This window comes from Muntiacus reevesi, chromosome 4 (assembly GCF_963930625.1).
Source record: "Muntiacus reevesi chromosome 4, mMunRee1.1, whole genome shotgun sequence".
NCBI classification, from domain to species: Eukaryota; Metazoa; Chordata; class Mammalia; order Artiodactyla; family Cervidae; genus Muntiacus; species Muntiacus reevesi.
The window spans coordinates 18,979,782-19,004,235 of record NC_089252.1 but is presented as its reverse complement, the minus strand read 5'-3'; the positions used below and the strand labels follow the sequence as shown (position 1 = coordinate 19,004,235).

At 54.8% G+C, this 24,454-nt stretch overlaps 1 protein-coding gene across 9 annotated transcripts in view; it reads right to left on the bottom strand.

Annotated features, from left to right (window-relative positions):
• The window catches only part of CELF4 (CUGBP Elav-like family member 4), a 310,706-nt gene that overhangs the window by 28,737 nt on the left and 257,515 nt on the right, over positions 1-24,454 (bottom strand). For 4 of the 9 annotated variants that reach the window (XM_065932331.1, XM_065932334.1, XM_065932335.1 and 1 more), the window contains exons 4-7: positions 2,869-2,997; positions 2,192-2,271; positions 1,619-1,762; positions 695-842 (exon numbers count right to left, since the gene is read on the bottom strand). In XM_065932331.1, coding sequence (XP_065788403.1) covers positions 695-842; positions 1,619-1,762; positions 2,192-2,271; positions 2,869-2,997 — 501 coding nt within the window. The remainder of the gene's footprint in view (positions 1-694; positions 843-1,618; positions 1,763-2,191; positions 2,272-2,868; positions 2,998-24,454) is intronic. The other 5 variants (XM_065932332.1, XM_065932336.1, XM_065932337.1 and 2 more) reach the window with 3 other exon arrangements.

Here is a 24,454-nt window from a genome sequence, read left to right as displayed (position 1 = left end):
TCCCTGCTCTCTATCAGATTACAGTACTCCTTCAGTTGTGACAACCAACAATGTCTCAGGATATTGCCAGATATTTGGGGGCAAGGGGCAAAATTGCCCTGGTTGAGAATCATTGAACTGGATAACAGCCAAGATCCAATTAAAAACATGCTTTGTAAGTAGAGCTGTTTTCAACCCCTCTGTCCTTTAGCAACTCTTGCAGTTCTCTCTTGCTTGTTCTATAGTTGTCTTGGAAAAAATCAGTGAATCTAGGTTGTGTTAAAGGAAAATGAAAAATGGGGCTCCTTCTGTGGTTGGACCTGGGACCATACAGGGCCACAAAATGGGCAGGGCTCTTCTCCCTCAGACCTCAAAAGGAGATGTGTTCATGTCAATTTCTTTCCAGATCTCTATACTACAGATCAACATGAACTGCTTCCTGACATGGCTTAACAACTCGAGTGAAACTGTCACCACTCTGAAATTGTATCTTGGATAGCAGGGGTTCCACATCCCATCTTCCCATGGGTCCTCAGGAATTAGAACATTTTTGAGACAATCTGCTCAAGGATGATGTCGGCACTGGGCCCAGACACCGGGTGCTCTTGACCCAGGATGGTCTGTTCGTAGCCGAAATTTGCCAAACCAAGGTACCAACCTGGGTTCAGTAGCTTTCCTGCTAGGCCAGGCCTCATGTTGGTACCTGCCCACTCACCTGAGGTTGGGGTCATGGGTGCGGCCGCCAGGCCGTTCATGTTGAGGGCTGCCATCTGCTGCATCTGGGCGGCGGCGAAGGCAGCCATGGGGTTCAGGTAGCCGCCCTGTGCGACTGACGCCATTAGGGCCGCTTGCTGCTGCATCAGCTGGGGCAGAGGGAGTGGAAAAAATATCATGCGCTTCCAGGAGGGCGGACCTCCCCACCAAGGGGTCATTCAGCTTCTGCTCCTGGAGACCAGCTCCCAGGCCATCAACCCCAGGGAGCTCAGATGCATGTCTCTCCTCCACTCTCTGAGAGCCCTGAGCCTTCCTCACTCCTGCCCTAGTTCTAAGGGCTCCAAGGGTGCCGGCCAGTCCTGCAGTTCATGGAAATGTGACATCCAAAGCTCTAGAGACACCTGGATGAGCTGCTGTAGACCTAACTTGGCACGGTTTCTGTTCGGGATGGTCCTAACTTGGAGTCTGCAGGGTAGAGGCTACAGGAGCATCCTAAATGAAACCTAGAGGTGAGCAGGGACTGGGAAGGTTGTTGAAACTGGCCATTTGGACACTGCTGAAGAAGCGAGGTGAGTTTGCAGTTTTAGAACCAGAGCCCTGGCCTACCTTAGTGCCACCGGTGTGGGGGTTGTGGTCACAAGTCCAGGAGGCAGCTGAGGGGCGATGCTGGCAGAGCCCGCCCCCATGTGGGAGAATGGGCCTGAGAGGACCTCAGGGGAAGTGTGGGTGAGGGGAGCTTTGAAGCACCTCACAGGATCCCTGCTAGGAGTAACCAGAAGGTGGAAGGACACCCTTCCCTTGAGTGGTGGCAGGGGTGGGGTGGAGTCAGCAAGACCTCGAGCCTCTTTCCCTGTTCCAGTCAGGGCTTCCAAAGCTTTGCGGAGAACTGCCACCCCTGGCCCCGCCCCGCTGGGCCCCCACTTACTGCCTGTGCGTAGGCGCCGTAGGCCCCGAAGGGGATGGCCATGGGGTTGAACATGCCCATCTGGCCAGCCATCTGCTGCATTCGCCGCATTGTGCGCTCCTTGTCGGTGTCAGCGAACTTGACCACCAGACTGGATGAGGCTCCCTGCAGCCGGGACTGCACGTGAGGCCCACCAGCCCTGCCCCATCCACCTCGGCTCCCTGGCCTGGGCCCACCCGATCCTCTCCACGGGGTGCTTTGGGGGCGGGGGAGGGGAAGGGGGCAGGGTAACAAGCACCAAGCCTCACCAAGGAGTCTGGAACTCAACCTCCCCGCAGGCCTTTTCTACCTAGGTGACCTTGGGCTACTTCCTTAGCATCTCTGGGCCTCAGTGTCCTTGTCTGAAGAATGGGATTGTTGGCAATGCCTCCTGTCTCCTGGGGAGGCTGCGAGCGTGGTATGTGGGCACGCGTTTGGCACCGTGTGGCCCAGCGGGCGCCAGGACAGGCGGGGTCTTGAGGATGTGTGGGAAGGCAGAGATGTCTGGGTCCCTCATTGCCCCGTCTCGCACTCCCCAGGGTCGGCCACACTCACCGGCATGGTCTGGCTGCCGTGCAGAGCATTGATGGCGGCTTGTGCCTCAGCGTGGGAGGAATACTTCACAAAGGCGCACCCTGGGGGGACGGGAGAGGCTGAGCCAAGGCAACTGGACCCAGAGAAAGGTCAGAGAGGCGCGAGAAGTGAAAGACGCGGCACAGGAGGGGCCGAGGGGAGAGGGCGCCTCCCAGAGGAAAGCAGAGTGAGACCCAGAAACACTGAGAGACACCGACACACACAGAGCTACACAAGGAGGCAGAGAAAGACCTGGGCCGGCCAAGGATGTCAAAGGACCCTTAACTGGCCCCGTCCCAGTCTGGACTCGGATCGCGGCCTTTCCTTCCTCCCAGGCCTGACAGCTTCGTACCTTCCAAGCAGCCTTTCCCCGCTGGCCAGACCAGGCCAGCTCCAGGGGGCTCTGGACTCTGCTAGTAGGCTGACTAGAGACCCGCGGCCCCGCCCCGCCCGCCCCTCGCCCCGCTCCTCTTCCCATCGCCGCGCCCCTCTTGCTCCGCCTCGCCTACCTTCTAGTCCTGCCCCACTCACCTCTAGCTCTGCCCCGCCCACCCTCTTGCCGCCCCACCCACCTCTGGCTACGCCCCGCCCACCCTCTCGCCCCGCCCCACCCACCTCTAGCTCCGCCCCTTCCACCCTTTCGCCCCGCCCCCACGCACCCTTGCTGTTGCCGTCGGGTCCGCGCAGAATGGTGCACTCCTCGATGTTCCCAAAGGCTTCGAAGAGGCGGCGCACATCGTCCTCAGACTGCTGCTTGTTGAGCATACCCACGAAGAGTTTTCTATCTTCTGGAACAAAATTAGGAGATGCTTACCCGGGCCAAAGACCCGGAGGCGCGGGGTCGGCCCGCGGGAGGAGGAAGGGTTACGGAGGGGAAGGGGGAGGGCTGGTAGGGGGCAGGAGGGGGCTCACAGCCGGAGGGGAGGGATAACAGCGAGAGGGAGACGGGTGGGAGGCGGTGGGGCACCGCTCGAGGGGAGGAACGACCGGGTGAGGGGATGGACGAAGCGGGGTGGGGGGCAGAGCCAGAGGGGGAGGCGAGGCGGGAGGGGTTGCGTCTGAGCAGGGGCGGGATTGCAGCGACTCTGCCCCTCCCGGCCTCAGGGCCGGGCCAATGGGCTGGCTGCTCACCTGTGGTCCACAGGTCCTTTGGACAGCCCTCCATCCTCCCTCCTGTTAGATGCTCACTGTCTTCCTCAGCCACTTTCACCCCCAGAGGCCAAAATTAATTCACAACTGGCAGGTGGGCCACAGGGCCTATGTACATGCTGTTTCTCTGCCTGGAGTGGCCTCCACGTCACAAAGCTGAATCCTCTAATGCTAGGTCTCCGCTAAAATATTGCTTTCTCATCAAAAGCCCTCTTTCTGCTTCTTTATTCTCTGTCTCAACCCGTCTTCTGGTGCAAAATTACAAGGACAATTTACTGCTTCGCCTGAGTAGTGAGTTTCTGTCTAGCTCCCCATCCCTCAAAGTAGGCTCCCCTAGCGAAGAGGCTAGGCCTCTGCTGGAGTGGTGGTAGAGGCACCTAGTAGGCCCACAGGACTGAGCTATGGAATGAATGAATGCATCCGAGGGGCAACCTCGTTTCTGCCTCACATGTTCTTACCTCCATCTGGTGCTCCCTCTTCTTGCCCCTTCCTATTCATTCTACAAAATTCAGTCCTGGGCACTTTGGAGGACCCAGTTTCTGAAGACTGGGCTCCCTCAGCAGACACCCCCCCCCCCCACACACACACAATTGTGTTGAGTACCAAATGGTTTGTTGACAACACTCAGATGTGAGCTTAGGGTGACAGGGATTACATTAGGCTGTGTGGATTTGTAGTAACTTATGACTGCAAAAACGTTTCCCATCCCACAAGCTCCTATTGCCCTGTGACTCTCACTCCTCCCAGGGAGGTGGGATCTGTTTCCTCCCCTTGAATCTGGGCTAGGCTGTGACCGTTTTAACCCATAAAGAATGGCAGAAGTAACACCAGATGCCTTCCAAGGCTGGGTCATAAAAAGGATCAGCTTCCACTCTCTGCTCTTGGGATGGTTGCTCTGTGGTAACCAGTCACCATGCTGGGAAGAGCCCCTAATGCCCACACCAGGAGTCCACATGGACAGGAGCCCAGGCCTCCAGCTGACAGCCGGCATTAGCCCTCAGACATGGAGTGAATGAGTCCTGAGATGATTCCAGCCCCCAGCCCGTGAGTCTTCCAGCCGAGGCCCAGACAGCCTGGAGGAGAGGCAGGCCTTCCAAGCTGTGCCCAGCCTGAATTCCTGACCCACAGAATCCATGAGTGTAGGAAATGGTTGTTTTACACCACTCCATTTGGGGCTGAATTGTTAAGTAGCCATAGTTTGCTGGAACGTGGTCCTCGTGGTGGCAGACACCCACTTGATGTTTGTTGACTATTCAGTGACTGACATGCACAGCCAAGGCTGCAGAAATGCACACTCCAGAACTGCAGACAGCCATGTGTCCATGGTTTCCACAGAATGCAAGGGCAGTCCAGGACCATGTCCTTCTGGATCCAGGGTGGTTGGTACCTCCTGCCCCAAAGCACTCCCATCACCCACACCGCCAGGAGAGTTCACGTAGAGATGGGCGCTGAGTGGGATCTGGAGCAGAGGAAACCTCCAGGTCCTACCCAGCTTCACAGGCCACCCTAGAGTCCTCCTCTTCAGGAAGGCTGACTGCTGCCCTACTGGTACCCCCAGCCTGGAGCACTCAGCACTGGGCATGCTCTCCCTGACGAGGTGCTCCTTCCATGCCCACATGGGTCAGGACACACCAGCTTGGACCTCCACCATCAGGGCGGGGGGCTCCTGCCAAAGCTCTGAGCTTGGATTCCACGCAGATGCTCAGGCCCTGGCAGGGCGGGGCACACCCCCGCCCCATCTCCAGCCTTCACCAACTCCAATCTGTGCGCTGGGGGAAGCAGAGACTGGGGGCCTGAGCGGGCGTGGAAGGGGTGAAACTGAGGAGGGATGGAAGGCGATGGATTCATACAGAAAAGGGAGGGACAGAAATGGCAGAGACAAAGGAAAAAGAAATAAAGAGCCGAGAGAAGAGATGGACAGAAGGAAACGGCAGAGACAGAAGTGGGAGGGAGAGGGACTTGGGTTTAGCTCCCAGAAGCACAGCGACATTTTACTGGAAGTAAACTGAGTTTTGACGCCTTCAGTGGAGCCTTGAAACTCTGCTCCCAGGTCATCCCCGTCTTCCCCCTCTCCCAGCACCTTTTAAAGACTCTGAGTTAATGGGATTGCTGGGAAGACAAAGAAGTGGCAACCTGCCCTCTCCTCATGCCTGACCCTCCTGCTCAGACACTGCCTCCCAGGAAGGACCTGGGAGGGAAGAGAAGGCCCAGTCTCCCTGGAGCCAGACTCGGATGCTGCGACTGCATCTCTTTTCCTGACTTCTGAATGTGTTCCTCTGGTTTCATTATGACAGCTTTCTGGTTGCATTAAAATTCATTAAATCCCCACGTGCCTTTCTAGCCAGCCACTTCCCTTTTCCAGGTTTTTTTTTTTTTTTCCCTAATTCCTTCTTTCCCTCCCTGAAGTCATCCCTTACTGCCGATTCTTGGTTCTCCATCCTAAACCTGGGTCCTTCTCAAGGTGAAGGGGGCCAGGCTCTCCCTCTTCCTGACTGTTCAAATCTCCCTTTCTGGAAGGCCACCAGGAACCAAAGAAACCTGGCTATAGGCTCACTTTTGGGTGATCTTGGATTGACCCCACCCAGTGCAAAGGTTTATTTGTTTCTAGGTTCCTCTTTATTTCCAGTTGGCTTTGGCGCCGGGTGAGTGATTCTAAGGCTTGTCTTACAGACCAGGGAGTGAAAAGACTCTTGAGTCTGAGAGTCAGTCTCCTCTGGCCCAGGCCCCTGGCTCACCCTCCTGCCCTGCTGCGTTCGGCTACATACTTCCTTACCCACCTCGGTGTCAGAAATGGGAATAACATCCTCATGTGGATGGTAGACTCCCAGGATGTGCCGCAGAATGAAGCAACCAGCAGTAGTAGAACGGCGATGACCCTGACCTGGGGTTCTGTATCCAAGAGGAAGAGGAAATGAAGCTCCCGGCCCTGACTCAAGGCAGCAGAGGTCACAGTGGGGTGCAGAGGGGAGACCAGAGGCTCCACAAGTGGGGGAGGAGGGCTGGAAGTGACAGGCTGCAGCAGACCTGGGCCATGGCTGCCCGGCTGGGATGGACAGCTCTCCCTGTGTCCCCACCTCCCCGGGCACTTTCCCGAGGTGCTGTCCCCAAACTGTGTCAGACGACCACCAGTGACACCACTGCGCTGCTGTCTCGGACCTTATGCCAACCTAGGGGGAGTCTCAGAGGGTGACTGCATTTCCTCGGCCACTGCCCTACCCGCGCCATCATCCACACAGACTCCCGTGTCCCGGGCCAAGCTGAGAAGTCCCTGCCCAGAGCCCTCCTGCCTGAGGGACGCAGGGTTCCTGGGTGACGGCGGGGTTAACCCTCAGCCTGAGCCCATTTGGGGTGTGAAGCTGTGGTTGCTTCTCTGAGGAGATGTTCAGGTAGGTGCTGCTGGGACTGGGCCACAAAGGCCACCTTCACGGAAGGTCAAGCCAGGAAAGACCTCAGGGCCAGGGTGTAAATGGATTGAATGTGTCCCTGAGTGTGAAGTCGCTGAGACAGTGTGGGAGTGGTCACTCCCAGGGATGCAGGAGGCTGGTCTCTAGCCTAGTAGGTGGCTGCGTTAAGCTCACCTTTCAACTTCCGGCAGGTCTGTAGGGGCTAGTCGGGGAAGGGGCGGTGGCAACACCCTGAAGGCTTCCTGGAGGAGGTGGCCTGGAGTTACGATGTCCAAGGCTCAGGAGCAGGATCACCAGGCCCACAACAGAATGTGAGCAAAGACTGAAAGATGAGAGGGCCCTTTTTGGTTGTTCTTTCATTTGCTTCCTGCCTGGGGTTCCGGGGGAGGGGTGGGGAAGCTTGGGCTTTGCTTTCCCAGGTGCCTCTGGCCTACCCTACACCCACCCTGCCCCCAACACACACGTCTCCCAGTCCTCTGGTCTCAGGAGTCTTATTCCTTTTCCCAGAACCTCAATCTAATTCTGAGTTTCAGTTTCCCAGCCTGCTAGCACTGGGGGACACCTCCAGGAAGGCTTAAGTGCCAGTGAAAAGGCAGAGGAGTCTAGTTGCCAGGATCTCATGCTTGGGAGAGACCCTGATGCTGGGAAAGATTGAGGACAGGAGGAGATGGGAACGACAGGATGAGATGGTCGGATGGCATCACCGACTCAGACGGACATGAGTTTGAGCAAACTCTGGGAGATAGTAAAGGACAGGGAAGCCTGGCTCACTGCAGTCCGTGGAGTAGCAAATAAATGGATACAACTTAGTGACTAGAATTCTAGCAACAACATCATGCTTGCTCCAGCCCCTCCAGGAGGGAAACAGACTCCTCTCTCATCCACTCAGAATATCCGGGCAGAATGGGGCTCTGGCTGGAAGGCTTTGCATTTTAAAAGGAGAGCCCAGAAAACAGAGAAGCAAGACTCTGATGGCAAGATGAGGACAGGCTCCTATGGGGCATATTTCAGGGTGGTGCCTCAGGGCTCCAGACGTGCGGGGAAGCATCTTGCTGGCTGTGCAGGATGAGGGACCCTGAGCGGGGCGGAGGCGGGTGGCAGCCGCAACACTTGACTTGCCAAATGCCAGCGCCCTGGCTCTAATGCTCCAATTCCGGTTTAATTTTCAAAATTTGATTCGCTCATTACCATCGGCATTAAACAATATTTCCTGCTTAAGGATAGATGGCTGCCGGGGCACCGTGGACGAGTGCTCAGATGGCTAATGCCTTTTATGGCTGCAATAGACTTTTACTGTTCTCTTCCCTGCAGCTGCCGAGGGAGGGTTTGTGGGGGACCTGAGCTGGAGAGAACCAGGAGACCCAGGGCCACGGTGGGGAAACATTGATTTTGAGTTCTGTGGCTAGTGGGGTGGGCAGGGGGGTTGCTAGGAGACCAAGAGAACCGGGCTGGGTGGGTCTTGTAGGACCACAGCTGTAGGGAATGCTCTCCACAGGGCCCCTGGAGGCCCGAAGGCAGCAGTCTGGGGACTGAGAAGAAAATTCCAGACATTCACAGTGACTGAGTCAGAGGACTGTCTCCACTCTTGCGCCTTTGGCCCTGGGGGTGGGGAGGACTGGGCCAGAGCTCAGAGCCCCAGGTGCTCATGCACCTGTCCCTTGGCTGCTGGCAGAGGCCATGACGGGCCCTCAGCATCCCTTCAGCTGTTCACTGTGGGACCAGGGGACTTCCCGGAGTGCCTCTTGGATCCCAGGACCATCTGCTCTCCCTGGGGAGTGATCTTGTGCCTGAGGTCCCACAGGGGGAAAGACGGGTTCCTTCTCCCTAAATTCACCTGTGGATCAGGGAGGACCTTGAGAGAAGACATGTAGACTTGACAAGGGGTCGAGACCAGCCGGGGGAGGAGGGCAGGGGGGAGAATAGTGGGGGGAAGGAAGGAAGGGGCCGGGGCATCTTCCAGGGAGTAGCTGAAGCTGTGTGTCAAATCCTGGTTAACCGGGCCCCCTTACGCAAGTCACGCACCCTCCCTGGGCCTCCATTCCCTCATCCATAAAAGGGGAGAGGAATCGCACCCACCTTGGGGATGAGATGAGTTGAGGTGCCTGAGATTTTTAGCCCAGGGCCCAGGACAAGTAGAATAAGCGCAGTTCTGTGCTGGTTTCAGCCAGACCGCTGCTCACCCACAGGGGCGGCTTCTGCTGGGATGGAGAGGCCCACCCCACCCCTGGGGCGTGGAGCGGACCCCAGGGACACTGATTAGACACCTGCCTGAGGGTCAGCCTGAGAAGCCGGGTATACCCCACTAAACAGAAGTGTTTTGGGGCAATCTCTGAGATGCTCCCCAGCATCCTCCAGGCCCCAGCCTAGACTGATTCACAACAAGAGTCATTTCCTTAAAGTTACATTGAACCCTACTCTGGGCCCTTTCCACTGCCCCGACCAATCAAACACCCTGGCTCCTAAGGGGGAAAGGAGCGTTAAACCGGACATCCAAATTGAAATCTGTGTCATTTTCAAAGCTGCCGACCCCACCCTAAGTCTGGAGGCCTCCCCTTCCCCCTTCTGGCCAGCCCCGAGGTGGGCAACATGCAACCTCACACCTGCCTTTCAAAGAGGGGAGCAGCAGGCAGGGCTTTGGGTCTGCGCCCCCTTCCTCTCCTGCCTGGGGGGCCCGTGGCTGCCTGCTTTCCTTCGGGGGATCGGGAGTTTGCAGCATCGCCATCCACACGGGGGTAAGGGCCTGGATTTGGGTCTCTCTGCAGCCCTGCGATCAGGTCGCCTGCCCCCTGAGAGCCAGTCCCTTCACGAGGTCACGGGCCAGGCCTCAGAGAGCTCGGCACGTGAAGTGAGCCTGTAAGTAAGCAGTGTGAGCCCTCCTTCATTCCCATAACACACAGTGTCGGAGCCAGAGCCCGGCGCAGCGGAGGATAAAAGCGTTCCTGCCTGGGAAGAAGGCTGAAGGAGACATCAAACCAGATCAAAGCCTGCTGGGGATGGGGCGAGACGGGGCTCCCGCTCCACGGGGATGCAAATGAGGACCCTCAGCTGCTCCAGACCCCAGGGGAGGCGGCGCAGGGCCTTGATCTGCCAAGCTCCCTGCAGACACATACCTCTGATGTCGGGGCTGGAGGAGGAAGAACTCAGCCACTCTCCCCCACTCGCATTCCTTCAGCAGAGTCTGCCTTCCAAATGCTTCGGGATGGGGCTGGGGCCACGAGAGCCCCTTCTTCACTGTCTCCTGACAGGCACCCAGCCCCTGCCGGCTGCTCTCCGCACAGCCCCACACGAGTGTCAGTTACAATCCAGGCAGGTCCTGTCTGTCTCCTACTCAAACCCTGCAGGGGTTCCCGTCTCACCAAAAACAAGGCTTGTGAGGAGCTGCAGGGGCACCCTGCACTCTGACTCCCCTGATCCCTTCATCCCTCTGCTCAGACACACACAGGTCTCGTGAAGTCTCAGGGATGCTTCTTGCACGCACTGCCCCAGGACATTGACACTGCTCCTCCTCCTCTTGTCCCCAAGATTGTGTGCTTGGCATCTGCAGGATGCTGAACTCCAGGAATCCTCCGAAAGCGGGAATGAGTGGGCAGCAGCCATGGTGCGGGCACAGAGCCTGTCGTGAAGAGCTCTGCGGGCATGGCAGAGGGAAGGAGTTTACAAGGCTTGAGCCCGGGCACTAGAGGATTCACACACAGGGCTTGCAGCATGGAAGAGGCATGTGCAGAGGCAGGGAATGTGACAGGCACAGGTTGAAGAGTTGGGGTGATACACACCCCCTCCCTCCTTCCTCTTCACCACCCACCGCATTCTCAACACTTCCCCCGAGACCCCAGCCTGGACCCTGACCGCTGACCACAGGAAGCCTCGCCTGGGATTTAGACTCTGCACGCAGGCTCCTCCTCACCCGTGTCCATCCTCACTGCCCACCACATCCTCCCTTGGCTCAGCCTAGCTCCTAAGTCATAGCACCGGGGGTTCTTCTGTGGTCCTGCTGGATGCCGAGGGTCACCCACCTCGATGGTCAACCCAGTGTCTTCATGACAAGAGCCAGTGGCCCCAACTCCTTCTACCAAAGCCTCCGCTGCCCCCCAACAACACTGCTCCCTCTCGGGGCTCCTCGGTGCCCCTGCCCGAGGGAGGCCACAACTCTGACTCCCTCCAAGAGGTGGTTATAGGAGGCACAGTACTGATAGAATGGTTCTCATTTAGCAAGTATTTACTGCACATGTGTGCTCGGTCACTTCTTGTGTCCAACTCTGCGACCCCGGGGACTGTAGCCCGCCAGGCCCCTCTGTATATGGGGATTATCCAGGCACGAATACTGGATTGGGTAGCCATTCTCTTTTCCAGGGGCTCTTCCTGACCCAGGGATCAAACCCACATCTCTTAGGTCTCCTGCGTTAGGCAGGTTCTTTACCACTAGCGCCGCCTGGGAAGCCCATTTACTGGACCTCCAGCACAGAAATAAACCCTTTGCGGGTATAACGAATATTTTATTATTTCCACTGTGTAGATGAAGAAACTGAGGCTCAGAAAAGTTAAATATCTTTCCCAAGAACACACAGCCTGTCACTGGGGGAAGCCAGGACTCAGACCCAGATGGTCTGAACGGAGCCAAGCTCTCAGGTCACCCTCCTTCTTGGTAGAAGATCAGGAAATGCTATCTGGAAATCTCTATCTCTCTTCACTCTCCACTCCTCTGGGTCTGCCCAGATAGAAGACAAAGGCCTAAAAACTCCATTGCTCTACGTGGGCCGGGGCTTCTGATCAGAGTCTGGAAGTGGGGTAGGGTGGGGCCCTCAGAGGCTGCTGCTCAGCTCAGATGGAGCAGGCTCTGGTGAGTCCCAACTGCCCAGAGACCCTCAGACACAACTCACAGTCCCTCCCCGGCTCCCCTCGCCCCTCCTCTTAGAACAGGGCCCTCTGGAAGTCTCCCGGGTGACTAAAGAAGTCAGCTCTGTCCTGATGAGTCCTCGGGCCTTCCTCTGCCCGGGATCTAGGGCTCAAGGTCTCAGACCTGCTGACAAGATCCCCTCGACCTGCAGTCCATGCCCCTCCGGGCCATGGTGCCTTCCCCGGGACAGAGGGGTGGCTCTGTGCCCTTGGGGGCTTGCAGCACGTCTGAGGAGGCGAACTGGAATCTGGGGGCCGTCACCATCCCAGGGGGCACAGATGGCCCCTGCACCCTCTTCTGTTGCCCTCTGCGAGGGGATGGGCAGGCTTGGGTGGAAGGTCTGGAGGCCATACCCACATCCCTCGCTGCCTCCTTCTCTGGGCCTCCGCCAGGCCCTCCCAGCAGGAGCCTGGGGCCCGGGGTGGTGCTGAGTAGAAGTCACCTTTCACGGGGGCGGCAGCATGGCTGGCTCTCCAGGTAGCTGATTATACATTTGATCTGCTACCTTATCCTTCCCAGGCGCGGCGCACGACAGACGGCCCCGCGTTCTGCGGGGACTTCTGCAGCCGAACCCAGTTGTCTGGTGGGGTTTCTGCTGGCGTCTGGCGCGCTCTCCAGCATTTCACCCATCACAGGATAATTTATAGCATAATGGCGCCTTTTTTCCTTTATATCATTCAGGAGCATAAATTATGACCAGTTTGTCCTCAGCTCTCAAGGAGACAGACAAAGCCGGGCTTTATTCCAGCAAAGGGGGGCGGTTTCTGCAGGGGGTGGGCAGGGGCCCGGTGGTCCACAGGGGAGCGGGGACAAGAGGAGGAGAGACCAAGGAACATCTTGTTGAGGGGTAGAGAATCAGAGGCAGCTGCAGATGGTGGGGAGAAGTAACAGCGCGCACTCTGTTAACAGTGGAGGGGGCTCCTGTCTGCTGCACAGCCTCTAAGCCTGGCTGCGGGCTGACCCTCACGTTAGCCACAGATCTTCCCACAGCCTCACGGAGAGGGTGGTGCTCATGGGCCCACCCCATCCCCTACCCCCTGCCACTGCCAGAGACAGAATGCAGCGTGCAGTGCCCAGCAACCTCCCGATTCTCTGACTCATGGCACGTTTTTCACACTGAGGGTCGGGCTTAACTTCCCACGGGACATGAGAAGAGCTACCTGTCCTCCCAGGGAGGTGCCCTCACCCAGGGTCAACCTCACTAGTCTAATACAGCAGGGTCACGCCTGAACCCAGAGGCTGCAGCCCCCAAACCCCGCTGTGACAAGGACTTCCGGTGACCCTGGGTGGGGATGACACTGCTTGAATACCCTGGCAGAAGACCCGATCTTCTGACCTCCTGTGTCAGGCTCGGGAGGCAGCCTGGAAGAAAATTCCCTCTTTTGCTCCCTGGAGACCCTGCTCAGACAGAGTGTTGCCCCTGAAGAACCGCTTAAAGCACAGCCTTCCAAGGATAACAGCAGGAGTCTTGGATCTTGCAAGATGCTGGTTCTCAGTCCTGGCTGCTATAAAATTTACCTGGGGGGTTTCAAAACACAGATGTGCCCAGCCAGCCCCTGAGACAGAGATTGGTCCAGGCATCTGTGTTTTTGTTTCGGTGTTTTTCAAAAGCTATTCAGGTGATACCAGCATAAACTCAGGGTTGGGAAGGGCTGGGATGGGTCTTCTCCAGACTGCTCCTGGTCATCTCTCCTCTGGCACCCCATCTCTGCTCTCAGCCTGCAGGAGCGCAACCCTTCAGAATAAAGGGTTCTGTGTGTGTTGGTGCTGGGGGGCAGTAGCACCCACCTTCTCTGCCCTGACACCTGAACCTGGGCAGCCCGCCATCCCTTATGGGGTTATCCTGAAAAGACATTGTTCTAATCTGGGCACGTTCCCAGGTGGCACTGGTGGTAAAGAACCCACTTGCCAATGCAGGGGATGTAAGAGATGTGGGTTTGATCTCTGGGTTGGGACGATCCCCTGGGTTGGGAGGAGAGCATGGTGACCCACTCCAGCATTCTTGCCTGGAGAGTCCCGTGGACAGAGGAGCCTGGTGGGCTACAGTCCATAGGGTTGCAAAGAGTCAGACAACGACTGAAGTGACTTAACACGCATGCATAGGAAGGTAGGATGAGGAGGGATTAGTGGGCTTAGGAGGCCTCCCTCCCTCCTTCTCTCCTCTCTCGTGCCCCTCTCCCCTCCATCCATCAGGCCAGCCCATCTGTGAGAAGAAGGTCCCAGGCACCTTTCATCAACCCTGCAGTTTCTTTCCTATCCATCTTTGTTCTCGCCACTGAGCCCTCCAGGAATCACCACTGCTCCCACCCCCTTCCCCTTGGAACAAGATAGTCCAGGCTTAAGTACAGGACTGCTCACTGTATTAACTCATGGCTGATAATGGACTGCAGATAGACACAGAGATGGATGGATGGCAGACATGATTAATAGATGCCAGATACCCAGATTAAATGTTGGATGATAGATAGATACACAGAGAGAAAAATGATTGCAGAAAGCAGATAGATTTATGATCGATGGTACATAAATAGTGATAGGTAAATATGGATGGATGGATGGCTGAGATGTTTCTGAGGACTTCAGATAATGGGGTTGAAATGTAAAAGGTGAGAAAACTACTCATGGTCACTCACACCTGTTGGGGTATGAGCTCTCAGAGGAGCAAGGAGCCCTGTTCTGCTCAAGACCTGTCTTAAACCAACTTCCCTGAACCTCTGGTTGTCTGATGGGTTTGATATTAGCATAGGCTGCAGTGGGGCTGGTTTCCTGGGGATAGCCGAAGCTTTGATGCTTTGCCTCCTGAGCCCCTGAGTGACCTCAGTAGGACCTCCCTTCCTGTCTGTTTCCCGCCTCCCCTGGATGCATGCTCCTCAAAGGCCAAGGCCACTCCCTCAGAGCAGGTTGGTTTTTGGAGTGGGGCAGGCTGAGTTGGCCCCTGCAGTTAGATGGCAGGTGTCAGCCCATATGGCACTTGCAGATTCATCCATTCACTCCCTCCGTTGGGACCCATGCCCTCAGAGAGGACAATGAGGGCTGACTCATCTGAAGCACTCACTGCAAGCCAACCACTGCTCCCAGCACTTTAATTTTATGGGGTGGGTACCACAGTCACCCCTATTTTTCAGATGAGGAAACTGAAGCAGAGAGGTTTGGCAACTTTCTGGAGTCCCAGAGCTATTAACTGCAGGGCTTGGATTTGAACCCAGGTCGTCTGGCTCCCAAGCTTTCATCTACCACGCAGAAGGCACCCCTGGTGCTCCCGGAGAGTTGCAAGGCTCTGCTGGGCTCAGGATGGAACATGGCTCTGGGAACTGGGAAGAGCTGCCCGATTTGCAAGATGTCATTATTTCTAATGAGTAATGAGATTGTGAGGGGAGTGTCAGTTTCCTTGAGAGAAGAAATTATTTTGAAGGGTGGTAGCATATTTAGTGGCGTGTGGCTGGCACTGCTAACTACAGAGGACCCTGCTCTTGTCACTCAAAGGGGCCCTCTGAGCTTGGTGGGACTTGGTGACCGTGTGACAGCCCTGGACCCCTTCTATTATCTTCTAGTCAGTCATGCAGTCAGTCAACAAACTGTGTGCAAGGTATCGTGCTGGGAGATATAAAAGGAGTCGATCTGACCCTTGGGTAAGAGAGTTTCCAAATTGGGGCTGGACTGGCCTCTGGGGGGTAGGCAGAGCAGGCTGGGGGCTGACAGAGGGGCAGCTGCTCTGCAGAGCATGAAGACTTTGCCCAGGTGGGTCGTCACGACCACTGAGGCCACGGGCACTGAGGTGCCCGCCTCCCTCCTCCGGGAAGAGTTGGGTGGGCGGGTGAGGAAAAGGAAGGAAACCCAGGATGGGAGCACAGAGGAGAGAACGCAAAGAATTTGACTCAACTCCAGGGTCTGTGTGCTGCAGAACTGTGCTTTGAAAAGCCAGCCACAAACCGCCCACTGACAGGTCTGGGAGGGGCTGTGGCTGGAAGCGCCAGAACTGTGGGCTCATTCAGGCCTGTCCGGAAGCGGAGGAGGGTGAAGACCCTGGCTTGCTTGAGCAGCTTGCTGGAGCGGCCCCCTAGCAGGCCCCCAGTCCTCCTCACTTGGCCACAGCCAGATTCTTTTGCAAGGGCTGGTGCAGCCTGGGCACTTCTGGCATTCTGCCCACTTCTCACTGCCGTGCTGTGTAAAAACATGCTCATAGCCCCATTTGACAGGTTAGTCCACTGAGGCTCAGAGAGGCTGAGGAACAGGCTTCCGCTCACTGGAGCAGTTTGTAGTAGACATGGGACCAAAACCACATGCCTCTGCCAGCTCTGGAGCACAGGATGGAATATGACTCCCACCCTCCCACCCCAGGGCTGGAACTCTGTCCTTTGGGTTCTCGGCCCTTGGACTCAGCATTGCCCTCTTCGGGGAGGTCTCTGAAATGTAGTTGCTTATGTCACCTCAACAGGAATGTTTTTACTAGAAAATGTGCTTTATGATCAGAGGGACCCAATAAGCATTTAGGCCTGAGAGTTGAAAAGGAGATGCGTGAGGGCACAGGGCTGGGAGGTCGGGGTCGGGGGGTCGAGAGGGGCCAGGGGAGGGGTGGCTGGTGGCTGGGAGAAGGGTGATGCTGGTGCTGAGCTGGGGAGGCCACCAAGGGTGGGCAGTTGGGAGGAGAGGGGCAGGTAACGTGGCAGGACGTGCAGCGGGGACAGGTGTGTATTCCATTTGCTGCAGCAGCCCCAGAAAGTGGCCCCTCACCTCCAACCCTGGGCTTAAGGTGAGAAAGAGGAGGCTGGAAAGGCTGATAGAGAAGGAAGAGGAGCAGGGAAAGACACGGACTTTCAGCCGAGCTGCTGCCTTAGTGGTCACAGGAAGTGGTCTGCACCAGCCCCGTGCTCCTGCCCTCTTTCTCTCCTCCCAGCTCCCAGCAGCCAGATGGTGTGGGGCAGTGGTGCCCGCTGACCTTGGGGTCCCAGGCACCTCAAGCTTTGTCTGTTGACTGCATCAAAAAATGCTTCACCTCTGGGTAGATGTGACTATTTTTCAAATGCGTATAGATGCTGTTGTGATTTTAAGAAGTAGCAATTCATTTAAAAGCACTGCCGGCTTCAAGGTAGCTTATTGCCATTTTGCATTCTCTCAAACAATGGATACCCAAAGTAAAACATCTGTCAAGGAGGGGTGCTGATGAATTTTTGATGTTAAAAATGGCTCTTAACCTTGAAAAGTCTGGGCATGCTGATCCAGGGAGGGCAGCGGGAGCTGGAGGAGCCGAATCCCACCCCCGTGGCGCTCATTCACAAAACAGCAGTGCTGTCGGCCAGGGGAGGGGGAGCACGGTGGATGTGGGGAGCACCCAGCACCTGTAGTTAGGAAAACTCAAGCTCATCCTTTGATGCGTCCAGAAGAGCTGGAATGGTGGTGGAGACCCACAGCAGTTTCCAGTTAAAAACTGGGAGTGGATGGTGTTTAACTCTGTCGATGCCAGGAGGGAGCTTGCTGTCTTTTCGTGGCAGGGAGTTCCTAGCCTAGTGCCCCAGCCACACATGCTCACTTGATAAATGTCCTCGGAATGAATAACAGTGACCCACGTGTTCATGAGGAGATGTAGTCTGAGCACACACAGACATGTCTCTTTCCCTCCCACACCCGGCAGGACCAGGGTCTACTTTCAGCAAAGATAAAATGAGAACCCACATTGGGTTTAGTGGCTGGAGACCTGGATTTTGTTCCCACCGGCTGGGAATTCGGAAATTCCCAGGTGGCGCTAGTGGTAAAGAACCCACCTGCCAATGCAGGAGACTAAGAGATGCGGGTTCGATCCCTGGGTTGGGAAGATCCCCTGGAGGGGGGCATGGCAACCCACTCCACTGTCCTTGCCTGGAGAACTCCACGGACAGAGGAGCCTGGCGGGCTGCGGTCCATGGGGTCACAAAGAGTTGGACCCAACCGAAGCCACTTGGCACGCTCGCATGCACGGCTGGGATCAGCTCAGATGGGGGCGGGGCTCAGCCTGGACGCATCGCCTCTCCTGGGCTGTGGGGTTACTGGGCCTGCAGTGGTATGCTGACCGTGGTCATGGGGATTTAGACTGTTTCTGGTCTAAAAGAATGATACAAATAAACTTATTTACAAAAACACAAATAGAGTGACAGACATAGAAAACAAACTTATGTTTACGGGGGTGGATGGGAAGGAGGAGAGGGAGCGATTAACTGGGAGGCTGGGATTGACGCGTACCCATGACTATACATAAAACAGATGACCAATAAGGACCCAATGTACAGCACGGGGAACTCTCCTCAACGCTCTGCAAAGGCCTATGTGGGAAAAGAACCTTAAAAAGAGTGGATTTATGTCTACGTATGACTGACTCACTTTCTGTTCAGCAGAAACTAACACGATATCGTAAAGCAACTATACTCCAGTAATAATAAGAAGAAGAATCTCTTTGAATATCGAGCTGCTCCGAGGGTAGTTACCTGTGCTCCTCTGCTCGCTCCATGCCCACCCCCCCACACTGGGGACATTCCTTCCAGGTCACCAGGGTCTGAAGGTGTCCCTGAGAGCATCCTTTTTGGCCAGCTCTACTCGGGGAGCACCCATGATTAGTTCCAGTCCTCTTTCTAACCTTCATAAAAAGCTGTCCGCAGTCTCTTGTCCCAGCACGGCAAAGGCCCTGTGCTCCCCTTGAACTGGGCGGCTTCTAGAGCGTGAACGGTGGACCCTGAGAGGAAGAGGCTTGCTTTCCAGGATAGAAGCATGTTATCAAGGCCCTCCAAAGCCTTAACCGAAGGAATAGGAGGTCTACGGTGACAGGTCAGGACCTCTGACAGCAGGGGGAAGATGTGTGACGGCTTAAGACAAGACGGCCTTCCTAAGATCCTCAAACCACCCTTTAGAACCGCCCATCGGTTCTGTGTTGGGTGGGGCTGAGCTTGCAGAGGGCTTCCCAGCGAGATGCTCGCTCCCTGCCACCCAGAAGTGACCCACGCAGGCCAAGTACTTAGCACAGCCCTTGAAATGGAGGAAAGTTGCCTGGTTATTAGCGGTGCCTAATGATATTTGCATAGATTAACAGACTTTAATGCAATCATGAATGCCACAGTCCCGAGAAAATAATGAAGAAATCCATTACAAAGTCATAAAGTAACTAAGTCAATACAGTAATAATTTGATCCCATATTAGTAATAATTTCATCTCCTGCTGCAAGGCGATTTTCTAATGTGCACCGATTCTGAACACTTTTATAAATTTCACCTTTGTTTGAGATAATTAACTAACAAAATTTAAAAAGTATACTGCTGGTATTTTATACAATAAATTAGTCATTAGTCTAAACCGGCAGGCTATAATAAAACTTATTAAGATGGATGTGCTCAGATTGCTAACTTCTCTTCAAGTGGCCTATAAACCTCTCTTGGACAAACCCGGGGCCTGCCTAGTAGCAGTGGTTCAGGTGGACAGTCTGGACCAACAGAAACCCGTGATGTAGTGGGGAGGGAACTCCCAGCTGTCTCCAGGCACCGTCTTAGTTTCCTAGGGCAGCCACGACAGAGCATACAAACTGGGCATCCTAAAGCAACAGAAATCTATTCTCTCACAGTTCTGGAGGCTAGGCATCGGCAGGGCTGTGATTTCCCTACAGGCTGTTGGGACGGAGCCTTCCTGGCCTCTCCCCAGTTTCTGGTGTGGATCAGCAGCAATCCTTGGCTCTCCTTAGCTTGCAGGGTTATCACGCCAGTCTCTTTCTCCATCATCACGTGATGTCCTCTCTGTATGTTCTGTGTCTCTGTGCTTGAGTTCCCTCCTTCCTCCAGGGGCACCAGTCCTACTGGCTCCATGTTGTTATTGTTCAGTCGCTCAGTTATGTCCAACTCTTTGTGACTCCAAGGCCTCCCGGTCTTTCACTGTCTCCACGAGTTTGCTCAAACTCATGTCCATTGAGTCGGTGATACCATCCAACCATCTCATCCTCTGTCGCCCCCTTCTCCTCCTGCCTTCAATCTTTCCCATCACCATGGTCTTTTCCAATGAGTCAGCTCTTTGCATCAGGTGGCCAAAGTATTGGAGCTTCAGCTTCAGCATCAGTCTTTCCAGTGAATATTCAGGGTTGATTTCCTTTAGGATTGATTGGTTTGATCTCCTTGCTGTCCAAGGGCCTCTCAAGAGTCTTCTCCAACACCACAATTCAAAAGCATCGATTCTTTGCTGCTCAGCTTTCTTTATACTCCAACTCACACTTCCATACATGGCTACTGGAAAAACCATAGCTTTGACTAGATGGACCTTTTTCAGCAAAGTTGATCTAGGGTCCATCCTAATCTGACATGACCTCATCTGCCCTTGATTGTATTGGTAAAGATCTTATTTTCAAATAAAGTCACATTCTGAGGTTCCAGGTTGACATGAACTTTGGAGGGACACTATTTAACCCACAACAGGGCCTTTTGTGCTCATTGCGCCTCCTTCCCCAGGAAGGAAAGGATAGACAGAGTCAGGCTGAGGGGCTGAACCTGCCAGATGAAGCAGGTGCTGGCTGTTGAAAATTCATGGTTTCCTAGGAGGTTCTCTGACAGGCTAAAGGGGGTCTGGGGGCACCCTGAAGTGGTCAGCACCATTTCATATCTATGAGTATTTCTCCTGGAGAGAGGGTTCATAGCTTCCATCAGATTCTCAAAGGACCCCAGCTGATTCTTGTCTCATTACCATGCAAAGTATGTAGGGGTCAGGGAGGGAAGGATCACAGAAACTAACTGACCAAGCAGCTGACAAAGAACCGACAAGTACCCAGTGTGTACGGTGTAGGATTCGGGATTCAGGAAGGAAGCTGTTGGAACCTCGGTACTATCATCAATATGATGGCAGAGGCAGGGGGAAGACGCAGCGGTTCATGCAACACTACATCTGGAATGAGACCTTCACTGGGGAGATGTCTTCGGTTTGTGAATCTACAGTCTAGCATCTCATCCTCCAGACCAGCTGTGGGTCATGAGTTCACTTAAAATTCAGCTTCTATGACTTCCCCTCCCAACCAGGTCCTACATAAAACTGTTCAACAGAAGGGCACAAAGATGAAGGCCATCAATATCTCCAGGGGCCTTCCTCCCCATCTACCCAGCTCTAAGGGACCCTAGGCAACCTTCACCATAGGTTGTCTTCAAGACTGATGAGCTGCTGATTTTTGGAATCCAGACTCTTCACCTTTTGAAAACTTGAACCTTGTTCATTTTTAAGCTCTATAATGCCCCAGTACATTACATGATGCTAGGTTAGGCCCAGCAGCACTCACTTAAGACAGGTGCCCAGCCCCCAACCCACCTCATTCTGGGTTCCTAACTCACCATCACTTTAACCTAGTTTGACAAATTCATTCTAGAATGTTGCCAAAGGTTCTCTTCAAGATTGATAAGCTGCCAGTTTTGGAATCCAGCCTCTTCACCTTTTGAAAACTTGAGCCTTGTTCATTTCCAGGCTCTATGATGCCTCAGAGATGACCCCTGGCTGCTCCAAGAGCCGGTTTGCCTGTTTCATCTGTCTTCCCAGGGCTGCAGCTCACAGTTGGCTCCGACCCAAGAGCCAGTCTAATTTACAGGGCTAGGTTTGCTGGCCTTGCCTCGTTTGGGTGTTAATTCTCTTTTTACAGTGTTTACCTACATTTCTCATCCTGAAGGCCAGTCTCCTTGCTGGAGAAGATGGGAGAGATGCAGAAGTTAAACTCTTGTTTTCTCTTAGACACCAGTTTATAGTTTGATTTCCAAGCAGATATATAATAGGTGAGTCTCAGGCAGGAAGGCCACCGGCCAACCCCCGCATGCCCCCGCTGCCAGAGGCACCCCTGTAGCGCTGGCGGTGCCCATCTTTCTGTGCCATGTGGGTATTTGGGTGAACGCCAGTCCTCTTTCCATCTCTGGGGCTCCACTTGCAGTTGGACGGTGGGGGAGGCGTTTCTTCATGCTGTGCCCCCTTCTTTGCAGGTATCTCCCCTGGATGATGGCTTGGCCCATCCCTATGTCTGTCCCAGAGGCGCTGATTGAGAAGGACTCGCTGACCCAGCTTTCCACCTCCTGTTTCCTCAATGACATTGCCCAGTGGTCACTGGTGCCTAAGAAGCCCAGACTTGCAACTTTTCAAGAAGGAACTGCAACCCAGTTTGGGATGAAGGGAGTGAATCACAAGCTAAAAGGACTACTTTGGGGGTAACTGAGGAGCACTCCATGAATTCAATGCCAGTGGCCCCACGGAGGCTTCCCTGGTGGCTCAGTGGTAAAGAAGCTGCCTGCAGTGCAGGAGCTGCAAGAGACACAGGTTCCATTCCTGGGTCAGGAAGATTCCCCTGGAGGAGGGCATGGCAACCCACTCCAGTATTCCTGTTGGAGAATCCCATGGACAGAGGAGCCTGGTGGGCTACAGCCCATGGGGTTGCAAAGAGTCGGACACAACTGAGCAACTTAGCATGCCTTCATGCAGGGCCCCACAGAGGGTTGTGATGAAGCTAAACATATTGGCATGGGTCAGAGAACACTGAATTCAGAGAGGGCCCAGAAAGTGGGAGGGGAAAGGATGCTCTCTCGGAGGTTTAGGGAAAGGACATTGCCTATTTTTGGAGTTCCTGCAACATGCCAGTCATCAGAAACGACATTACTATGGTGATGGTTGCTCTGCAGATGAGGAAACAAAGGCACGTAAAGAGATTAAGAGGCTCACCCACAGCTGCACAGTGAGTAAGAAGGAGAATTTTATGATCTGTACCCACACCTAGGTAGGGCCTGGGGAGTCTTCCACCGCCAATGGCAGGAGTGGGACACCCAGCTGTCACTCTTTCCCCAGGTGGAAAGGATGGGGTGCTGGGGTGTGGGAGAGGAGTCTGGGTTCTACCCTCATGCATCGCCATGGAGCTGGAGCTGTATGGCCTGCGTCCAGTGCAGTCACTGCTCTGGGCCTTTGTCTTCTCTTGGAAAGAGGTGTGTAGGATTGCTGAGGACCACTGACGTGGGGAGGGGCCCTGTGAGGCGCTCTGAAGCCTCAGGGCACTCAGGACACCAGGAACACCCCCAGCCCCTTCTCTGTTCCTCCCTGCTCACTCTTTGCCTCCTACAGGACCCCTCCCTCCAGCCACTTGGCAAACACACGGGCAAACTTGCCTCTGGGCTTGTGCCATTCAGTTATCTGTTTTGTTTGTTGGTTTTTAATGTATTGAGTGACTCTATAATTTATTGCTCAAAGTGGGGCTCTTGTTAGGTTGAAAGGGCTATTCACAACTAGTACAGGAGAGTCTACACCTCTGGACCTGTTCTGGTGTATTGGGACTCCTGGAGGCCCAAGTTTCTTGCTGTTTCCCTTCCCCTACTGATCTCTGCACTCCCCATCTTGAAAGCCTGTGTAACACCCCTCCCTGGAAGCCCTCCTTGACTGCTCCAGTCCACACCAATGACCCCCCCCCCCCCAGGGCACAGCCCCTGGCTCTGGTTCCACTCACGGTGTAGCATCATTTTCTTAAGGGGGGTCTTTCTCCTTTCAGACTGGGCAGGGTGGAGGCTCTGGGATCTGTAAGCCAGCAATGTATGGGAAAGCACCGACCCCCCCAACACCACTCCAACCAAAGGCTAAATCAAGAGCACAATCTCTTCTCCAGGCTCTTCCCACAGACCCAGGGCCTTGTGTGAATGGGGGGGAGAAACACACCAGACAGAAACCAGACACAAGAGCTCTGACCTGGACCAGAAATCAATTAGGGTGATATTGACAGCAAGGGGAAGATAAGAAGGGAGCAGGGGAAATCAAAGGCTGACAGCCGGGGGGGCCAGAGGCCAGTGGAAAGTCAGCAGGAAGGAGAGAGATGATTATAGACTCCTCTCTCTCCTTTTCGCCCATCGTATTCACAGGGCAGATGGTCTGCGAGGCATAACGTGTGGCTGAGGGCACTGGGAACCCCTACCCACTGCTGGCCAAGGGATGTTGGATCCCACCATTAGGTTCATCTCACTGGGGTAAGCGTTGCTGTCTTCAGGACTCTCTTCTAGAATGCAAAGTCCTCATCCCCTGTAGTCAGCCTCTAACACTTCAACACACACGCCTTTATCAGATGGCGTTCCCCTTGCCTGCAGCTGCCTCAGAGCACTTGACGATGGTGGAAGGGGGGGGATGTTCCCCCGAGACAGGCATCCTTTTAGGCAGCTGACCCTTCCTGGTTCTTTCTGGAACACAGCATTCTTCTTAGATTTTTTTTTTTTTTTAAGATAAATTTTACCAACAGGGAAATGTATATATATCTTAATTGTAATCATTAAAAAAAAATTTCTTTTTACTGCACCATGCAGCATGTGGAACTTCCCTGGCCAGGGATCACACCTGTGCCCCCCGCAGTGGAAGCGTGGAGTCTTTAACCACTGAATCACCAGGGAAGTCCTAACTTGGTATGCTTCGACATACACAAACCCTGATGTGCCCCACACTCCTATCAAGATACAGACCATCCCCATCTCCCCACAGGCTTCTCTTGAGACACTTTCCAGCAGCCCTGCCTCCTCAAAGACACCCAGTATCCTGTCTTTTTTCACCATAGTTGGGACAACTGTCCTAGAACTGTATTCATAGTTTGCTGATGCGGGTCTGCTCCTTGCACTCAGCGTAATGTCTGGGAGACCCATCCACACCTCCCTCGCACTCTCCAGGCTGCCAGAGATGGTGAATGGTTCTTGGGGAGCCGGGAAGGGGACCTTGGCTGACACGCGGCTCGCCTCAGCTCCACAGATGGGCAAAGGGTCAGAGGTGTCCAGTGCCATTAGGGTGAGAGGCCCGGGAGGGTGGGCTCTGAAGCCAGG